The sequence below is a fragment of the Amphiprion ocellaris genome, chromosome 11, assembly GCF_022539595.1.
Source record: "Amphiprion ocellaris isolate individual 3 ecotype Okinawa chromosome 11, ASM2253959v1, whole genome shotgun sequence".
Classification (NCBI taxonomy): domain Eukaryota; kingdom Metazoa; phylum Chordata; class Actinopteri; family Pomacentridae; genus Amphiprion; species Amphiprion ocellaris.
In genome coordinates this window covers 23,982,142-23,995,723 of record NC_072776.1, presented here as the reverse complement: position 1 = coordinate 23,995,723, position 13,582 = coordinate 23,982,142, and the positions used below count along the sequence as shown (strand labels likewise).

The following is a 13,582-nucleotide window of genomic DNA, read 5'->3' as shown; positions in this document are numbered from 1 at the left end:
CAGCAAACAGATGAGAAACAGACTCATTTAGATGAAATTTAGTGCAAAAACCTTCCACCTCCATTTCAGCACAATATTAACTGTGCAACTTTAATTTCCTTGAAATTCATATTTCTTTCCCCCTCTTCACGATCCAGTGATTCATATTAAAATATAACAATCTGCTGTCACACAGCCTCAGTAACTGTTATCTACTCCTCAATATTGTCATTAGATTTTAATTCACATTGTTCTTAACATAATTTCAAGTGAACTAATGCACCACCAGCTCCCTCTTGTGGACAAATCCATGAATGTCAACGCAGAAGGCAGCTCAGTTAACTAGCAGCTTTCCTGCTTGTTCCTTTCTGCAAAAGCAAGCAGCTAAATTTAATGCAGAAAAGTAAACCACGTAGAAAATCCCAGATGCTGCACGAGTGATTCAATGCTCAGAATATAAAGTCACATAAAAATTGTCTGTGCTCATCTTCGTCTCCTCGCTCTGTTTCTTGCTTTATCTTCAGCCGTGTGACTAATGAACAGTGCAGCGATAGGGACGGAGACGATGACAGGCAGCTGGAAAATAGAGGCTGGGGATGAAGAAAAGCTGCTGCACATGAAGCTGATGTGAAAATCCTTAAAACTCTGAATGTGAGTCAGGATGTACTGAACACACACTCACATCTGATATTTGTAAAATTAAAAGGGAAAAAAGCACCAAAGTCGCTGATGTGCTGTCAGAAAGAAATAATTGTACGCGCTCATCCAAGACAGTAACAGATAAGCCTGATTTCATGTTGAGTAGTGTTTCTTTAACGGACAAAACAGTCAATTCTAAACCAGTCTGGCATCACTTTGTTGTTGTTGTTGTTGTTGTTTTATTGTATAGTGTTAGTGTGGTTAAAGTTTCAGCAGGTGGCGCTCTAATAAAGCCACTCGGCAATTTATTTCATTTATTCTAATCGCAACTGTAAAGCAGCTCTACAGCCCCCAGTGGAGCACATAAAAATTAATGATGTGGAAATCCATGCCCATGGATTGCTTAACGACACAGAGTTTTAAAAAAAAAAAGCGGTAACTATTTTCAAGACAGGCACACAATGATAAATAGCATTTTTAAAGCAGTGTTTGCAGTATTTAACCCTCTGAAAGCCAAAACTTGTCAAGCGGTTTGAAATGCTCGTTTTTTGTTTTTTTGTTTTTTTTGTTTTTTTTTTAATGCATCAATAATATACTAGTTGTCAGAGCTGGAAACTATAAAAGCAGAAAGAATGGCTGAATTTTCCAACAGTTCTGTAAGTAATTATCTGTGGCATGATGGTCTGTCAAAAAATCACTTTCTGTCACGTCATTTAAAAATTTGCTTAAAAATAAATGGTTCGCTCTACACAGATTCGGTAAAAAATAAAAAATTCTTTGTTCCTTGGTACAACTGAGAAGCCATTACCGACTCAGCTACGATAAAAAGTCATGTGACAAAAATTCAGGGAACTTTTCAGTTGAACTGCAGGTTTTGTGCGCACAGATATTTTGAAACTAATGAAAATATGCAAGTAGTAAAATATCTACAGCATATAGAGCTACCTGATATTTTTATTAGTCCTGATAACATGTGAGGAAACTTGGAAAAATGTTGTACATGTTGATTCATATTTTTATTTTTAATTTTTCTAAAATAAATAATCAAAGAAAATAAACTGTTTCTTCCTTTCTTGTATAATTTATGGCCTTACAATTGTGTCATACTGCAAAAAAAGACATCATGGAGTTCTGCTACTTACATGATTCTGCTGTTTGTTTAATTAAATTGATTGGTTCTATAAGCTCGGCTATCTTTATTTAACTTTTATTTTAAGCTCTTATCTTGGTCATTTTAAGGACATGCTATACCTGCTGTATCTTGTTTTGTTTTGGGGTTTTTTCAGATCAGTCTTAGATATCCAGATCTTCTACTAATTGACATGATAATACTTGCAGGATCTTTGTATTAGCACTTACTTACACAGACTTGGAAGTTATGATCATAAGAACACAATAATCAAATAAAAGATAATTCAATAATTAAATCCAAATTTAATGGCTGCAATATTCAAATAGTAAGGCCGATTCCAATTATACAGAATATATTGAGACTTTTGATGATTAAAAAATGTTGTAGTATGAAATTGGTACATTTTGACATGTATCTCTATAAAATGCTGGCAATAGAACAGCTTCTTTATATGTGTAATGAGGAGATTGTGTGGAATCTGGTAATATCAGAACCATGATGGTGGGAAAACTATATGACTTAGAAATTGGGGAAAATGTGCTTTGTACCCAACAGAAATAACTGTCTTTAAATTATCCATGTGTTCACTCTCTATGACATGCTTGCACAGCTTTTACACTGTTCAGTGACTGCACTGCATACAATATATCTAAGATATCAACATATCTATGCAACTATGAGTTTGTGAGTAATTCAAAAGAGAATAATGGGGGTGGAGCTGCATGCGGGTTGCAACTATAATTATATTTTGTAAAAATTTTAACAATTTTTTTCTTGCTATAACAGAAAAGCAACTGTTATTGCTGGAAAGTTCAATTCAGGCAGTCATTCAATATGTGCTACACCTCACTGCAATAAATACTTTGAGAGCAACTCAACTGAGAAGAAGGGATACGAATTTGGACGCTAAGTGCTCTTCTCTAAGGGCTAAAGCTTCCAGTTCACACATAGTGAACAGTTTAACAATCAAACTGAACTTTCAGAGTTTGACATTTACACTCTGCTCTGCCTGTATTCATAATATTGTATTGCACTGATTTGCACACTTTTATCCAAAATAAGTAAATTTAAATTATCTAAAAACAAGCACTTGTGTGTTTATTATAAATCATCTCCAAGTCCCTAATTTTTTTACAAAATTTCTAAAAGCGAGCATTAAAGGGGTACTGCAGTTATTTTAAGTCGTGTACGTCCATAAATTTGGAGTTTTCCTGATATTTTAGCTCATTTATTGTCCTTCTGTGGAAAATGTCCACATCTTGAAGGCTAAATAAAGGATTTGTCATACAATATGTAGCATCGAAGCCAGGCTGAGGTAACCCACAGAAAACATAAACTGAATAACGACTCCCCAGAACAAGAAAACATAATGAAGTTCCCCTCTAACCTGTGTATCTGTGAGAGTTACCAGTATCGATATAGAACGAGTAGAAAAACAACAGAACACTTATTCTCTCCGCTGTAATAGATTCACAGAGAAGTGAGGGGTTCGGTGATATGAAAAAAACTATTTTGTGTCTTTGTGCGGTATGGGAGCAACCATTCACTGAGTGAGTCACTGTGTGCAGGGAGAGCTGCAGTATGTAAATAAAAAAATGAATCTGGATTCAGTCACATTATCACTGCTGCTGCTGGATTTCTCACTTCATGGCAGCCGCCTACATGTTGCTGTTGTCCCCCTGAGAGCTCCTGAGAGCCTCTCAGAGCCCGGCCAAGGTGTGAGGCCATCGCTGCTGCTTATCAGGACTGCAGATCAAAGGACTATGGGTATTATGTGCTGGCTTCATCATCAAATGAGAGCTAAGATGAGATATTGGAATTAGAGTCACCTGGCTGTGTAGCTCTATTAACACAGACTGGCAGAGTAGCAGCAGAGCAGCAGGTCAGAAGAGTTTGAAAGCAATAATATTCAGTTTTTAATTGTCCTCACCATCCTCTTCATCTCCTTGGAGACTTGGTTTCCCCCCAGATGGTTGTAGAAGGGACGGTCGGTCCAGTGGCCACTGTTGTGGGTGACAGAGTTGGTCCGCTGTCGGTTCATTTTGGCGATCATGGCCTTTTCCTCTTTCTATAGGAGATCAAGATACAAAAATGGGTTTTAGAAACACATGGTCATGAAAATGAAATGTATTTACAGACACAAAATCTCTTTATTTTGTTTATTCAGAGTAGTTCAGGAGACAGTTTTACGTCTAAGAGATGACAATGTTTTTATTTATACACCAATTACACACCCCAGGGATTAAAGTTTACTTCACTATATTTAGGAGGTAATTTTTACCAAAGCTCAACCAATGAAATATATTTACAAGCACGAAAACTCTTTGTTGTGATTATTCTGAGCGGTTCAGGTGAAAGTTCTGCCTTTCAGTTACTTTAACCACATTATGTATGCACCATCCATGCTCCCGACACGAGAATTTTTATATTTTGTTATTATGTGCTTCTACTCCAAGACATTTAGGAGAAGCCGTTCTTAGAGCCCTCCCAAGGAGGTGCAGCCATCTGTCCCACTTGCAGTCAGGTGACCCCCAACCACCCTCCTAGAGGGCTGGGAGGGGTAACGACCGCCCATCAAAGGCTAACGACTCACATTAACACCTAACGAGTCTGTTGGTTTCGGGTCTTTGTCCACTTGTTTTTGCCACCACCCTCCTGGTGGATAAATATCTGGTACTCCCCACCAGGCTTTCAGAACTGAAGAAGCCTCTTGGATGAGAGGTGAAACGTTTTCGACTCACACGAGGTTAGTCCAGTTGCCATAACTTATGCTTGCTTGAGATTTAGGAGAAGCTTTAACTAGAGTTTGACTGATGCTGCTTCCAACTTTTAGGGCGTAAAGAAATTCAGATGTTGATTTACTAGCTGATATTCTCTACATATACATACACTATATTGCCAAAAGTATTCGCTCACCTGCCTTGACTCACATATGAATGTAAGTGACATCCCATTCCTAATCCATAGGGTTCAATATGACATCTGTCCACCCTTTGCAGCTATAACAGCTTCAACTCTTCTGGGAAGGCTGTCCACAAGGTTTAGGAGTGTGTTTATGGGAATTTTTGACCATTCTTCCAGAAGCGCATTTGTGAGGTCACACACTGATGTTGGACAAGAAGGCCTGGCTCTCAGTCTCTGCTCTAATTCATCCCAAAGGTGTTCTATCGGGTTGAGGTCAGGACTCTGTGCAGGCCAGTCAAGTTCATCCACACCAGACTCTGTCATCCATGTCTTTATGGACCTATGGAAGCACTGTTCTTGAGCTAATCTGAAGGCCACATGAAGTTTGAAGGTCTGTAGCGATTGACTCTGCAGAAAGTTGCCGACCTCTTGGCACTATGCTCCTCAGCATCTGCTGACCCCGCTCTGTCAGTTTACGTGGCGTACCACTTGGTGGCTGAGTTGCTGTTGTTCCCACACACTTCCACTTTCTTATAATACAGCCGACAGTTCATCCATCCATCCATTATCTATACACCGCTTAATCCTCACCAGGGTCGCGGGGGGTGCTGGAGCCTATCCCAGCTGACTCGGGCGAAGGCAGGGGACACCCTGGACAGGTCGCCAGTCTGTCGCAGGGCCACATACAAACAGCCGACACTTGACTGTGGAATATTTAGGAGCGAGGAAATGTCACGACTGGATTTGTTGCACAGGTGGCATCCTATCACAGTTCCACGCTGGAATTCACTGAGCTCCTGAGAGCGACCCATTCTTTCACAAATGTTTCTAAAAGCAGTCTGCATGCCTAGGTGCTTGATTTTATACACCTGTGGCCATGGAAGTGATTGGAACACCTGATTCTGATTATTTGGATGGGTGAGCGAATACTTTTGGCAATATAGTGTATGTACATAGAGTATTTTAGAATGATGGAAACTGCTAGGGTCATTGTTGAGACATATCAATAATTCCAATATATGTGATATTCCAGTATCAGTCTATATACTTTTTACCTGTCAGCATTTATTGGACAGTGACTTTATTATTTTCAATGCTTTTTTAGAAATTTTTCTTTACAGATGATGCTTTTAGCAGCAGGCAGATGGGTCCCCCCACATTAGAGCCGGGTTCTGCTCGAGGTTTTTTTCCCTGTTAAAAGGGTGTTTTCCTTGCCACTGTCGCCTTTTGGCTTGCTCTGGGGGTCAGGCATATGGGTTCTGTAAAGCGTCTCGAGACAATTTGACTGTAATTGGCGCTATATAAATAAAATTGAATTGAATTGAATTGAATTTTATGACACTGAGGAGACCTTCAGTCTTCAATGCACAATATATTTATTTATGGACAACAATATACAGTCCTTGTTATTTGAGTTAGGGTTAGGAAAAATCTTCTGACTTCACTGCTAAACCTTCTAACATCTTATTAGATTGTATTTAACTGCTGAGGTGTAGTGAACAAGTTGTTTAGGTTTTCTTTCAAGGAAATCTCCCTGGAAATAAAGAAACTCAAGCAACTGCCTCCATTTTCTGTATAATTAGTAGAAAAATTGCATGTTTTCGTTGTAGAAAACCTTATTGGAACCTATAAACTAGTGAAAATAAATGGCATGAAGTTGCATCTGGAGAGAAAGACTGCAAACCTGTTAACCTGCAGTGTGAACTTTTGTCTCCGACTTCTGGCAGCAAGACTAATTACACAAACACTGTCGAAACTCCCTTTTTCAGCTATGCAGAACCAATTATTGCTGGCTGAATTAAAACATAGCTACCAGTGTTTCAACATGGAAATGTTGCCACAGAAAGCAGATTTTAAACTCTGCTATCCTATGAGATACAGACAGATTTACATGGCGCCATATGAACTTATTTGACAAGAGTTTCAATCTGGTGGATATTCACTTTGTAAAAGCCCTAAAATGCCAGCTTTAAGGTTTCTACACATTACTTTTTAAGTATTATTAAGCAGTTCTGATGTTACGTTTCTGTTGAATATTACAGTGCCTTTTGCTAAGTGCAGTGAGCATGTCATGTTTTGTTCACCTCCAATGTATTTAGGTAGGACCAGAAATTTCAAGGTATGTATATGGCTCTGCTTAGCTCAGCGTTAAAACAATCAGTGTTTGGGTTCTATGGGTTGTTAGGCTGGCTTGTTATTGATCTGTAGAGGCCCCGTCAAAAAGAACTGGGTTCAGTTTGGAGGCTGGATCAGTGCCTTGAGCTCTTTGTCGTGTTCCTCAAGCCAAATCTGAGCATTGTTTGTAGTGTATCAGGTTATGAGGAGTATGGTAAGGTTTTCCGACTATGTGTAGTTACCTGCTAGGTGCAAAAGTAGCATCCACATGCATGCCAGCAGCAAAATGTTGCATCATAGCAACATAATCAATGTCATTCACTTCACCAGTCGGCGGTTTTAACGTGATATAACTGGCATAGATCTCAAAATCAGGTCAAAGAGAACTATAGAACAAACACGTGATTGCAACTGAGAAGGATTTTCCTGACAAAGACAGTAGTTTTTCCTGCAAAACAACATGACCAGAAGAAGCAGCAATCAAAATCAAATCAGCAGCAGAAAGCAAAGACTCTTACTGCGCATATTCAACATTCAGAAAGGTTTGATTCATAACAGCAGCAACATCATGCTGTTGCACAAAATTGAAAAACCAGAAGACAATCTCCTCCACCAGTGTTAAACATTTATTTACTCCTCAAACTGTAAGTAAATAAAAGCATCCACTGACTGTAATTCTGTTGTTCATGAAAAATACTAAATTTCTGGTCCTGGTGTTGTGTTGAAAGATGGTTTCCTTAGATGGTAACTATTTTATTTCTTTCATATCTGATAATACAATGGGCTCCTGGCTCTAGCATGGATTTGTCAGAAATGAAAGTAAAAAAAGTAACCGAGATAATTAGATCGCACAATCTTCCTTCTGTCTCTCGGCAAAATGAGAGGCCCATATCACTTCACATGACAAGCTATCTATAGTTGCAGCTTGTGCTCCTGCTGCAGGACAGACAGCTGATTAAGAAAACAATCCAGTCATAAACAAACTGGAGCTCACGCACTGAAGCAGAAATCTTTCCTCTCCGAAACCCAGTTCGCATGGGACAGAATCCCAGTTTATAAACAACGGTAAGTGCAATATAGACTGTGTATTTTTTTTTTTTAAAAGACGGCGCCATAAAAAGCTGCATTTAGTTATGATTTTCCAAAAATGTCAGATTCTAATCATTCAACATCCAAACAAGGAGGGTCTCAGGGGAGTCGTGGAAAGTTAAATGATATTTTTTAGCTTTAATACACATGTAATATTATCTACGGTGGCCGAGAGGTGCAAACCAAATTTACATAATGCAAAACACTTTTACAACCTCCAAGACAAATTTACAAGCGACAAAACACTTTTACAAGTCCAAAAACACTTTTACAAATCTAAAAACACTTTTACATAATGCAAAACACTTTTACAACCTCCAAGACAAATTTACAAGCGACAAAACACTTTTACAAGTTCGAAAACACTTTTACAAGTCCGAAAACACTTTTACAAGTACGAAAACACTTTTACAAGTACGAAAACACTTTTACAAAGCCAAGTGTAACCGGAAAGGGAATGTCCCAACTCCGGGGCTGAAGCGGAAGTGACGACGAGGAGCGGCTAATGCACTCTGTCGGTCTGATCTGCGCCATTTAAACACTCTAAAGACCGTCCACACGAAAAACAAAACCGCGTCAATCGGTTCATATGTTCCCCACAAAACGGGCAAAACATCACCCGCTCGCTTGGTTCACCATTAACAACAACCAAAAGTTGCATTAGCCGCTCCTCGTTGTCACTTCCGGTTCAAACCCGGAGTTGGGACATTCCCTTTCCGGTTCCATTTGGATTTGTGAAAGTGTTTTGTCGAAATCCAAAAACACTTTTACAAATCCAAATGTAACCGGAAAGGGAATGTCCCAACTCAGGGCTTGAAGCGGAAGTGACGACGAGGAGCGGCTAATGCAACGGACAACGAGCGGGTGATGTTTTGCCCGTTTTGTGGGGAACATATAAACCGATTGACGCGGTTTTGTTTTTCGTGTGGTCGGTCTTTAGAGTGTTTAAATGGCGCAGATCAGACCGACAGAGTGCATTAGCCGCTCCTCGTCGTCACTTCCGGTTCAATCCCGGAGTTGGGATATTCCCTTTCCGGTTACATTTGGCTTTGTAAAAGTGTTTTCGGACTTGTAAAAGTGTTTTCGGACTTGTAAAAGTGTTTTCGAACTTGTAAAAGTGTTTTGTCGCTTGTAAATTTGTCTTGGAGGTTGTAAAAGTGTTTTGCATTATGTAAAAGTGTTTTTAGATTTGTAAAAGTGTTTTTGGACTTGTAAAAGTGTTTAGTCGCTTGTAAATTTGTCTTGGAGGTTGTAAAAGTGTTTTGCATTATGTAAATTTGGTTTGCACCTCTCGGCCACCGTAATTATCCCTGTGTTTTACATCAACATATTGTTTAGATAATGGAGTTGTAGACATGTTTGCATCATGGTTAAAGCTCTACTTTTTCAGTTTTCAAGGATGTTTACCAAAAACATGTGACAGGTTTTATTGATAATTTATGTTGCTAAACTTCAACAAGTTGCCGAGTCATAGAGGCTGTTTTTTGAGCACATTCTATAGCAAACAGTAAAAGTTATAAAAGCTCCTAATTGCTTGAACTAACATTAATTGAGGAGATAAACATGAGGAAAAGCAAAATCTGTTGTTAATGCTGTAGATTATTCCTTCCAAACCAATAAATGGTCAAATGACAGAAAGTCTGCACTGCAAATGAGATTCAAGGAATAAAATTTACCCACATTTTTGAAATATTGTATTGATTTCCTCTCAGATTTTTAAATTAAAAGTGAAATTCAAGATGTGTAATGTGAAACCATAGAGCTTTTTCCATCAAATTCTACAGCTCTATGAAGCTTTTTAGCTTTTTTACACTCTGAAAACAAATATTTGGGCTCGAAACTTTATATTACAACCTGTAATTTACAGCTACAGTATGTCATCTGTCACTTATAGGGTTCTTCTGCCTCTTGGTGTTTACAAATCAGCTGTAACAGTTTTAAATAACTACAATAATGTGTTCTAAATTTACTAGTAGTGACGCTTTTTCTATGGTACCCTTTTCTGACTGCAGCCAACAATGAGGTAGGTTTCTATGCTGTTCTTCTTCAGGTAGGCGTTTCTTTCTCCTCCTGCCCCTGGTTCCACATCGTAGTCACCGTTCAGGTAATTCAAAGTAGCTTTAGTGATGTGGATACGCCTGAAATAACAGAAACACACACGTTAAAGTTCCTTATTTAGATACAGTATATTCAAATCTACAAACTTTAAAGGCAGCTCATACAGTTTTAGCAAAATTAACTTGTTCGTACATGGTTTAACTTGAGTATAACCAGACAAACATACCCAGCTTGGCCTCCAGCTTCCATCTGGTTTGCTAGTGTGACATCATTGGACCAAACATCAAACTGCCACTTCCTGAGTCCCAGAACCCCACAATGGACTCTGCCACTGTGGATGCCCACTCGCATGTTCACATTCACCCCCGTCACCTCCCGTACCAGCCTGCAAGACACACAAGACAAGCTTTTCAGTCATAATCTGCAAAATTATATCTAATTTCACCAACATCTTTTCTGATCGACACTTGTGTTAAGGTTGCCTACAGATCACTGGTCCATGATTGTGATTTCTTTCTAGCTGGATCGCTTATCAAAGTTTCCATAAGTGCCACTTTCTTTATTTAGTTATTCTTTTCTTATCACTGTAATCATTTCCTATGGCACAGAAATACAGGAGAAACTAGTATAGTTAATATATTAACAAGTAATTGTTACATTTTAGACAGAAAACAATATTTTATAGTTCCATTTCATCCATTAAACTGAAACTATCTGCATGTTTATACACCACTAAGACTAAGAAATTGTGTGTTTTAGGTGAAAATACTCTTTCATGGCAAATCCAGAAAATTTAACAGAACAGATCCCTTATGATCTCTATCAGCAACAGACACTTACTTGTCCTAAAACAGGTTGCGGATTAGTAATGTGACCCAAATAATCGATCATCAATCAGCTTTAAAACAGAAAGTGAATGTTTTCAGCTATTTTCTGACTGAAGTGGGTCACATCCACTGATGAGAACTGACACAGCGGTCACAGACTGTAGATTCAAAGATAAAGACTGACAGAAATGGTTTCGCTGGTTGTCTTGTGCAATAAAAAAACAAATGTGCTGTGATCCGGTGGTCTGAATGAAGACTTTCTTAGAGTTAATTTCTGCTTTGGCACTGTCATGTTTCCACCAGCTAAGAGGTTTGTGATGCATTTTCACAATTAAAATAATAAAAAGATGGATATTGTTCGTGTAAAATAGAGAAAAAAAGCAGCAAATCACTTGTAGCTTCCAGCTTGTCAGATGTGACAAGCTGAAAGCTACAAATGTTTGACATTTTTGTTCCATAAATGACTTCACAACTTGCTCTTTTTAAGAGAAAGTTCAACAATTTGGGAAATGCTGGCTGCTGGCAGTAGCTTCATATTTACTGCAAAGACATGACTGGTATCAATTTTCTCATCTAACTCTTGCCAAGAAAGGGAGGACACACTGATCCCTTGAGTAACAGCCCAGGACATGCAGGGATAAAGGGCAGATGGATGGATGAAATGATAGTGGAGATAATGCTAATAGCAGAGGAAGGCTGATCAGAAATGTAAAGGTCTTTTGGGAAACAACAAGCAATGAGGAGTGGCCAACCCCTTTAACAAGCGAGTCTCTACAATCATGTCAAGCCTTGAACTTCAACCCCAGAGAACAAAAACCAGATGTCAGTTTTAATCTCTGATCCTTTACAGATATGAAAAAAGTCTGAAAACACCATTAATATTTGGATATATAATAAAGAACAAGTGATATCATTTATTATCACTCACATTTATGGGAATTTACATTAAAAACAACTAAAACTGCATCTGGAAATCATTATTCACCCATCTAATGGGTGTCCCACTGACTGTCCTGCTACTGTGCAGCACTTATTCATTCATTTTCTTCCACTTATTTAAAGTCTGTTCACAGTGGCAGCAGGACAAGCAAGTGATGGCGCAACAGTCAAGTTTCTGGACTACTGATCCGAAGGTCATAGGTTCAAACCCCGATGTGGCCACTGTTGGGCCCTTGAGCAAGGCCCTTAACCCTTCCTGCTCCAGGGGCGCCGTACCCTGGGGGGGGCTGACCCCCTCCCTGCCCCAGTTGGGGGGATATGCGAAAATTAGAATTTCCCCTCGTGGGATTAATAAGGGATAACAATAATAATAAAAAATCATTCCTGATGTTCCTCTCCACAGCAGCATTTTCAAGCTCTTCCAGGGGAATATAAAGTTGAGAGCCCAGGGCACATAAAATCTGTAATCCCTTCAGAGAGTTCTGGGTTACCCCGTGGTCTCCTTTGAGTGGCCCAAAAAAAAAAAAAAAAAAAAAAAACTCCAAAAGAAGATGCTCAGGAGAAATCCCAATCAGATGCCTGAATCAACGTAGCTCCTTTAGATGTGAAGGAGTGTGGCGATTCTTTTCCAAGCTTCCTTCCAGATGTCTGAACCCCTCACCAGGGTTGAGTTTCTAAGGTTGACCCTATCTCTAAGGTTCAGCCTTAGAGATAGGGTCAACCTTAGAGGTGTCAACAAGTAGACTGATTAATTCTCGACAGAAAACAAACTTTTGATGGGGAAAAGGCAATTTGAGCTACAACTTAATTTTTTGGCAATGAAGAAATGGCACAGGGAACAGATAAAAGGGTAAAAGGAAAAGTCAATTTTGGCTTGTGCACTTTAACCGGATAAGGTTTGGTAGAGAATTAACTGAGGAGAAACACAAAAACACAGCTGATAAGCCCGAGGATTAAAAGAAGTAATCGGTGCAAGGTGGCAACAAGATTATGAAAAGGTTAAAAATACCAGTTAGTCTTTTCTTGCACACATTTGATAGGCTCTGAACACAGAGCAGTCTGTTTTGCTAAAGTATATTATTCAGCATTTCTGTTGAAGACATGTACCCATAATCCTCAAGCAAAGCTTGTTATAGTGCAGTGTTTATGAGTATTCGGGCATATGGTGAGCTTACCAGCACAGAACATAGGTCTGTGAAAGTAAGTCCACCCAGAACATTTAGTACAACATTTTACACAGCTGGTCAGACAGTTGGGAGGGGACAGTATGACAATACAGAAGGGAAAGCGGTCCATTTACATATAGTTGCTAATTAATGGTGATGAAAACAAGCGGTCTGCTCGACAACAGAGAATTGTCAATATCAATGTGTAAATAAAGGAGTGACACTAGGGGGTGTTTCTAGAAAAGGACGTGGTATTTTCTTCATCATCACCCAATGGTGGACATTAGTTTCAGCTGCTTGCATCCACAGTCGCATTCTCTTGGCCACTAACCAGAACTCATGACTATAAGTAAGCGTTGGAACAGAGAGCGACTTGTAAATCGAGAGTTTTTCATTCTGGTTCACCTCCATCTTATCCCGGAAGTCTGGCACAACACCCACAATCCATTTTTCCAACTCATGCTCCATTTTTCTGTCACTTATGATCCATTTGTGATGACGTATTTGTCATTTGACATGTTTACCTCATGACTGTTTGCTGTCTACTGCACATACTTGCCATGACTATTGCACGTACAGGTGATATTGCACTGCTGTTTATTTTGTACAGTCCATTGCCTTTATTTATCTTGTTTTTTTTTGTTTTCTATTTTGTACTTAGATTTATATTGTTTGGCATTTGTTGTGGATAGCAAAGAAAGAATTTCATAGTAAAGGAAAACATGTTTCCTTAT

The 13,582-nt window shown here is 38.9% G+C and overlaps 1 protein-coding gene across 2 annotated transcripts in view; it reads right to left on the bottom strand.

The window, feature by feature from the left end:
* Window positions 1-13,582, bottom strand: part of adcy5 (adenylate cyclase 5) — a 178,934-nt gene that overhangs the window by 48,036 nt on the left and 117,316 nt on the right. For both annotated transcript variants that reach the window (XM_023277993.3, XM_035951777.2), the window contains exons 6-8: window positions 10,143-10,301; window positions 9,855-9,996; window positions 3,681-3,818 (exon numbers count right to left, since the gene is read on the bottom strand). In XM_023277993.3, coding sequence (XP_023133761.1) covers window positions 3,681-3,818; window positions 9,855-9,996; window positions 10,143-10,301 — 439 coding nt within the window. The remainder of the gene's footprint in view (window positions 1-3,680; window positions 3,819-9,854; window positions 9,997-10,142; window positions 10,302-13,582) is intronic.